This window comes from Antechinus flavipes, chromosome 6, assembly GCF_016432865.1.
Source record: "Antechinus flavipes isolate AdamAnt ecotype Samford, QLD, Australia chromosome 6, AdamAnt_v2, whole genome shotgun sequence".
Classification (NCBI taxonomy): domain Eukaryota; kingdom Metazoa; phylum Chordata; class Mammalia; order Dasyuromorphia; family Dasyuridae; genus Antechinus; species Antechinus flavipes.
Window position 1 is genome coordinate 245,963,358 of NC_067403.1, and position 8,147 is coordinate 245,971,504.

The following is an 8,147-nucleotide window of genomic DNA, read 5'->3' on the forward strand; positions in this document are numbered from 1 at the left end:
GGGGAATGCGGCAGGCAGGTAGATCAAGCTGGATTTAACAATATTTGAAGGTGAAAATGTATCTGTTGCTGCTCAAGTTAGTTAAGATATCTAGTTTAGTTTCAAGAGGTTCATTTATAAAATGGAAAGAAAAATGCCTGTGGTATTTAACCTGAAGGGTTATTGTAAGAATTAACTGAGAATAATATGTGTAAAATGTTTCTTAGACATAAATTCTATACAAGTGTGTCCTTATACATGTATACACACATGTATGTGAATATCATTTATTCATTTCAGACATGAGTGACTCTTCATGATCCCATTTAGTATTTTCTTGGCAAAAACACTGGAGTGATTTGTCATTTCCTTCTCTACTTCATTTTACATATAAGAAAACTGAAGCAAATAGGATTGTGACTTTTCCAGGCTCATACTACTAATAAGTATCTGAAGCTGGATTTAAAATTATAAAGATAAGTTTTTTTCTGATTCCAGGACCCACTCTCTATCTAATACATATGCAACCCATATATACATGCATATTTGCTTACATGTGAATATATAGATTCAGATAGATATAGATATTAAAAGAGATATGGGTAGACATACTATACTGTTTTATTCAAATAGATTTTTTCTAGTCAATTTAGAAATATTTTTTTCATAATCTTCTTTCTTAGGCTGTATATAATGGGGTCCAACATGAGTCTCACAAGGGAATAAAAGAAATAATAGAAGTGTCAAATAAAAAAATTTAATTTAGACATGTTTAGCAAAATAAATTAAATTAAAAAGAACATAGATAATGAAAACATGTGGTTTCCTTAATCAATATGTCAGCTTCAGAGATCCTTATGTACTGTTGAATGACCCTGGTTTTCTGAGTTGATATCACTGTTCCAAGAGTCTCAATTGTAGAGAAATTATAGACTTCCTCCTTTGGAAGTTTCCTTTACCAATGAAATCACAGACCCAAGTCCTGTGAGATCCCTCAGTTATTATTATTAAATGAGAACAAAATCCCTCATTACAATGCTATAGATTTGCTCCCAAGTGCTTCTCCTGTGTGACATTTCAGGAAATGATATCTAACATTATATTCATCCTTCTTCAAGGTCGTTAATATAAACAGAGTGATAGTTTAAACACATTTCCCCCATTTCTTCTTTTGATTTCCAGATAGTTTACCTCTATGGATTTAATTGTTCTTCTATATAAAATAAGCATTTGAAGCTTGTCCAAGCTCACTATTAATTATTGAAAGAGTTAGTTTTAGAAGGTGAGTCTCTTTAGAGATGAAGGGAAACATTATTTGATGCTTGTCTCCAGGGTGAGGGGGAAGCTTGAGGACATGAGACTCTACTAGACAACAATGGGTAATTCCTCCTAAACTTCAAGGAGAAATGCAAAGCAGTAGTCATTGTCCACATGTCATTGAAAAGTCATTTTGTATTCTAAGGCTCTTGTTTCCACCTTTGATCCAATGTATACTGTTGGTCCTTTATATTCTTTATATTCATGTTCTTTATGTACATTGAGCAAGATAAGACTTTGGAACTCACATAAAGCATTTATTTTAATTCACTTCATTAAATTGTTTGGGAAAAAAACACATCTAAGTGGAAAAGACAGCTGTCTAAGAAGTCTTTTGAAGAAACCACATTTTGGAAAGTGAGTTTGTAATTTTTATATTAATGAGTAGGGCTGTGTTTTTAGTGATTTATGTTATCACTGTAGAAAGAGCCAGAGAAACCTTGGAATGATGGTCTCAATAACAATATATACCTATCTTTGTCTCTATGTAATAATCTAGTCATTGAACATATGAGGACAGCAAGACTGAGAGAAACAAGATCAAGCTTTAGAGTTTTTAATTCAATTCCAAGTATTCTGATTTTAAATCATATACCATTATTGCTGAAATGTACATTATAAGGTTCATAGATTTAAAGAACAAAGACAACTTTGAAGCTATCTAGTTCAACCTCTTCATTACCATAGAATAAACCTTAGTTCTGGCATGATGAATAATCTTACCCAAAGTCACCCAAATTATAAATGAGAAATAAAGGCTTTGAACCCAAGTACTATGATTCCAGAGCCAGATCTGTTTCCATTGAAACATTGAACAACAAGTGTGTGTGTGTGTGTGTGTGTGTGTGTGTGTGTGTGTGTGTGTGTGTAACCATGTGTTTGAAAGGGCAGATTGGAGTCATAATAGGCATGAACCATGTAAAAATCAAATCGAGTTCTCCATTCTCATAAATATTTACTTTATTTGTTTTGCAAAAATAAATAATACATCTTTTAAAAGCCTATTTCTTGAGTCTGTTTCTTAAGTTCTATGTTCTTATTCAAGAACATTTGGCTAGTAAAGGAGATAAGTCAGCTCTGAAATAAGATGATAGATGAAAAAGGAATAGCCTATGTAATGTATTGATATTGATCTAATGTTAAAAGAACACATGGAAGGTCCTCAGCAAATTGAGAGGACAATCTTTAGATTATTTAGGAAAAGTCATTTGTAAAAATTTCAGAAGAGGATGAGATGGGTTACAAGATGTACCAGTATGGCAATTGGTAGTCATTGATGAGATCATTGATCTTTCAGAGTATCAAAGTAGCCTATGCTATTTAGACAGGACATTTTTTCTGATCAATTTACGAAATGCTTCTTTCACATCCTTGTTTCTTAGGCTATAAATGATGGGATTCAACATAGGACTCACAAAGGTATAGAAAACAGCTATAATCTTTGACTGTTCCACTGATTTGTCAGTGGGTGGTCTAACATACATGCAAAATAAGGTCCCATAAAATACAGTCACTGCCACGAGATGAGACCCACAGGTAGAGAAGGCTTTGCGCCTACCTTCTGCTGAACGCATTCGCAGGATGGCAATGACAATGAAGATATAGGAGATAAGGATGATGAGGAGAGAGTTGGAGAGATTAAATCCTGCAACCACAAACATGGATGTTTCTTTGATGAAGGTATCAGAACACGAGAGCCGTATGAGGGGTGGATCAGCACAATAAAAATGGTTGATTATGTTGGAGCCACAGAAAGTCAAACGGTATGTCCACATGGTTTCCATCAGACCACTAAGGAATCCATAGATATATGGTCCAGCAATCAAGCGAATACAGACGGCTTTTGACATCTTGCTACTATAGAGAAGGGGGTTACATATAGCCATGTAGCGGTCATAGGCCATAACTGCTAGCATGTAATATTCAGTAATCACCATGGCAATGAAGAAATAACACTGAACCAGACAAGCAGGGTATGAAATCGTTTTCTTCTCTGATAAGAAGTTCACTAGCATCTTGGGGGTGACATTGGTAGAATAGCATAGGTCTAGGCATGATAAACTAGCAAGAAAGAAGTACATAGGAGTGTGGAGGCGGGAATCTATCCTTATCAACACCATCATTCCAAGGTTCCCTCCTACAGTGATGAGGTAAATTACTAGAAATAGCACAAAAAGGATTGGTTGTAGCTCTGGACGATCAGTTAATCCCAAAAGAATAAATTCAGTCACCAGTGTGTAATTCCCTCTCTTCATTTCTTTAGAGATCAGCATTTTCCACTTAGATAAATTAAAATAAATAATGGAGGAGAATGAAAAACACATTTCCAAGTGTCTTTTTTCCATATCCCACTCTACTCTTATTCTGTATCTTTGTGTCTGTATCTCTCTTACATGCCCATACATTCATATGCTTCTCTCTCTGTGTCTGTGTCTGTGTCTGTCTCTGTCTCTCTGTCTCTCTCTCTCTCTCTTTCTCTGTCACACATACATACACACACATACACATAGAGCTCTATTCCTGCTGGTACTTTCTAGAAACATATAATCTAAGCTGTTCAGAAATTCATATAGATCATCACAGCTTATCTCCTTATTTCATAAATATTTCATGAATAACTTCTAAGAAGTTACGTGATTCACCTTAGGAAATGGAAGGATTTCGTGATGGACCAGAAAGTATCTATAAAAGTATTCTATAGAATCCAGATTTCTTTACTGACAACTGTTGCACCTTAAAAACTCACTTTGTCAGAACTTTAATAACAGGAAATTATTATCTGATGGATATAAGAACCCAAACTATTGATCATTCAGCATGTGGAATCAAAGTGACATGGCTCTGGTCCCACTTTCATTAGAAATCAAGACATAGCAATGTTTCATAGAATCTTATTAATGCAATGTTCATCTATTCTAACTCCTACACAAAACATGAATCTTTTCCTAAACATCCCCAATACATATCCAATACTTCACTAATGTCAACAAATATTTTATGAAAATATCACTAACCATTCCACTTCCAATATGAATTCCAAGGATTTTTACATTCTTTAATATTTTGCTAGCAGTAGTTCTCAGTAAGTTAACTATTTTAGACAGGGACTCTTATGGGACCTACTATTGGGAATCTTGGCTTTTGTGAGTCTGTACATAATTATATATTAAAATAAATATTCTAAAATACCATATAATTATCATTTTAAAATTGACAGAAAAAATGTAGAAATTATAAGCCCCTACTCTCCTTATTGCTTCTTGAAAATTAAAAAAAAAAAGCAAACAGAATTTTTATTTGAAAGAACAAAATATTGCCTATAATATTGTCTTCTAATAAGGCAACTCCTATTCATACATCAAAATAATTCAATATTTTTGACAGATATAATGACAAAATAACCCAATTCCATGCACCTCTCATCTTGATCATCCCAGGGGTAAAAATGCTTGTCATTATTGTTTCCAGCTAAAGTGGAAGAGTTCCACCATTGAATCTAATTTGAAGGAGAAAGTTATATAGATGGCGAGGTTCTCTAGAGGTTTCTGTTTTCAACTGTTTTTGTGCTGGTTATATGCTTTGAACAATTCAAAATCTCCTAAAAGTGATCTATAACCACTCAAAAGAATCCAGCTTGACAATCCATGCTTGAATAACTAAGAAAGTGCAGAATTTGCTACCCAGCTTTTGATTTGCTTTTTAATATCTGACCTTTAGAACTGTTTTAAATCTATCTATAGTTAGATCAATTTAATCTTATCTATATCTATTTTATATTGATAGATATAGCTACATGGATCTATATCTCTAGCTAATAGAAGGATTGATTGATAGATAGATCTGGATATACCACAGTAGATATGAATAACACAAATGAAAAATAAGTTGGGCCCAGAATTAAATAGAAGGAGAGGAGTAGACTATATTTCCTTTAGGAAATTTCAAAGCCACTTTAATCCCTCTAAAATTGGAGTGGAAACATTTTTTTAATAACAAATATTCTTTCAGAGATAAAAAAGGACTATATAAAAATATGAAAATGAATATTTCATAGAAGTCAATCAAGATTCATGCTTAAGACAAGTGACATGTAACCTATTAGGGGATACCAAAGATGGAGATTTTAAAACCATTAAAAGGGAGCACAAGGAGAAGATATGTTACTTACTTGGAAGGGGTGAGAGATGACAAATAAAAAGCCAGTGTTCCACTACTATACTTGTTATTTGAGGAAAAAGTATGCAAGGTTTCATCACTCTGTGTATAGTTCCTATGGCAAATTTGTAGGAGGGAATGAACTAAATCCCCAAAGTATGGGCAGAGAGAGGCATACATTGTGTGGAAACTGAGTTACTACAGAAAGAAGTCTATTTTAATAAAATTAGAAATCTAGTTTTTAATTCCAATGGTCAAATTTAAAGGGAAGATATTTATTCGATATCAAGCTAAGGGAAAGCATTTAATAAAATTTCCTAATGATTTGTTTCTGGTCCTGGGCATTTTGTTTTTACAAATTATATGGAAAAAGATTGACATTGTATTATTTTATGATTTTCAGATAATAAAAAATTGTTAAGTATACCTAACTTATTATGTAACAGAGTTAGAAGTCCAAAAAAGATCTTTACTTATTCAAAAATGTCAATGAATGGAAAAGTTTAAGTATAAAATGAATTAATGTAAAGTTTTACATTAGAATTAAAAAGAAAACCACAACTACAAAAACAAATACGAAGTAGATTGGAAATAGTGGTATAGAAACTTATTTCAAAAAGATCTGAGTGTACTTATAAAAAATAGGTTAACATTATCACATGGTAGTCAAAAAATTAGAGTTCTTTAATTTCATTATGAAATCATTGATGTCAAGTGAGAAAGGAAGCATGCTTCTATAATTTTTTTCCCATTTTACCAATTCTGAAATAGTCTGTTGAATTCTGGACATCCCTTTTCAAGAAGGGGATTGATTAGATAGAGCATTGCAAAAGAAAACAAACAAGATGGAGTAAAAACTCAATTTCATGTCATGTAAGAACTAGTCATAGAAACAGATTATTTATCATAGAAAAGAGAAGATTTAATAAAACACAAGAGCTCTCTTTCATTATTTGAAATAATATTTCATTATTATTTCATGTTGGTGATGTAATAAGTTAGTTTTACTTGGTCACAGGAGTCCAAAAATCAAACCATACAAATATCAAATCATTTAGGTTTGATTTGATATTTTTTCTCTAAACAAATACAGTTATTTAAAAGCCAAATGAGTGGTTTGCTAGGGTAAGGAGTTCTATTTCCCTACAGCTCTTCATGCAAAGGTTGAATGACAATCTGTCAAGTATATTATCAAATCTATTCATGTTCATGTGCAGTATAGACTAAGCAGACTGTGAGTTTCTTTCAATTCTGTTTTCTGTGATCAGGTGAAATTAAAGCCCAACAGAGAAACCTGTGAGATGGTTTAAGTATCATTAGGCTTGATTAGAGTCTGATAATTTAAATCCTACTGTCTATACTGCCATTAACTAGGGATATAATTTTGGATAATTATTTTAAAACCTTTGAGATCCAATTTCTTGCTGCAGAAAAAAAGTATGACCATTTTCATAATTATAATATTTATTTAATCTCTAAAATATTGCACTTAAGCTCTAACGCCTGTTATTATCTATCTATAAACACTGAGATCTTACTTAAAAAATTCCTAGGAACTCTAAAGAGAGGGAAGCATCATGTTCCTACTCCATCCTTATTTTTACCTTCTTCCTTGCTTCTCTTCAAACCTCAACAAAAATCATAGCTTCCACAAGAAAGCCTTCTTAGTCCTCCTTAATCGGAGAAAATTCCTTCTGAGATGATATTTATGTTTCCTCTAAACTAACCTGTATATACGTCTCTGCGATTGACCATATAATTTGTTTGGTTGCTTTTATGTCCACCTTTATATTTCTAAAACTTACCACAATGGCTGAAAAATAATGAGTGCTTAAGTTTGTGGACTTTACCTGCCTATAAGGCCAGTCTTAGCATACTTTAATTGTTTTTGAGTATATAATATATGACTATAGAACTGTCTTAGAAATCACTTAACTCTTCTATTTTATAGACAAAGAAATTGAAGCCCAGAAAGTAGCAGATAATAGTGCATGTATTTGGAGCTGAAAGGAGTTAACAGGCTGTTTGCTTAATCCCATTCTTTTATAACTAATAAAACTGGGAACTGACCCAGACTTAACCAACCTGGCAGTTAATATCAGAGGCAGCATTTGAATCCAGCTTCTATGATTCTAAAGACAGAGACCTCATCGCACATGGTAAGTGGTATGACTAGGTTTTGGATTGATAACTTATAAATTTAGTAGTTTTTTTTCCATTATACCATACTCAAACAGGTCTATAAGAAGCTGACATAAAGCATAAATGAAACCAATGTTCTGGAGTTTATACCCTGGATGTGAGCATAAGATTGGAACTGAGTTGCATGAGAGGTCAGGATGGAGGAAATAACTCACCTCCTGAGGCTCCCCCCAGCCCAATAATATGTGCTAACAGCCTGGACTCTATACAACAAAAGAGGAGCTGGGGCAAATACTGGAGAATTAGTGGCAAGAATTAAGGACCTTGGACAATTCAGGAACAACAGGAGGAGATTGAGTTAAATTTTGGCACCTGCTAGGATTCTCCCCCAACTTAGAACACAACTGGGCTTTATCTTGTATTTTGGAAGCAGCTATTTTAAACACAATTATGAAATTATACTTTTCACCATTAAATTCCATTTCTTAAATTTATTCTAGCAGTTCACACTTTATTCTGCCAAGACTTGTCGGTGTGTGTGTGTGTGTGTGTGT

At 33.2% G+C, this 8,147-nt stretch overlaps 1 protein-coding gene across 1 annotated transcript; it reads right to left on the bottom strand.

Annotated features, from left to right (window-relative positions):
* Positions 1 to 2,612: 2,612 nt before the first annotated feature.
* On the bottom strand, positions 2,613 to 3,569 carry LOC127540136 (olfactory receptor 1030). The gene has a single exon (XM_051964710.1). The coding sequence runs from the start codon at positions 3,567 to 3,569 to the stop codon at positions 2,613 to 2,615; it is 957 nt and encodes a 318-aa protein (XP_051820670.1).
* Between the last annotated feature and the right edge of the window lie 4,578 nt (positions 3,570 to 8,147).

Excerpts from the sequence above, each read along its gene's own strand:
- LOC127540136 (XM_051964710.1), bottom strand. The coding sequence starts at position 3,569 with ATGCTGATCTCTAAAGAAATGAAGAGAGGGAATTACACACTGGTGACT.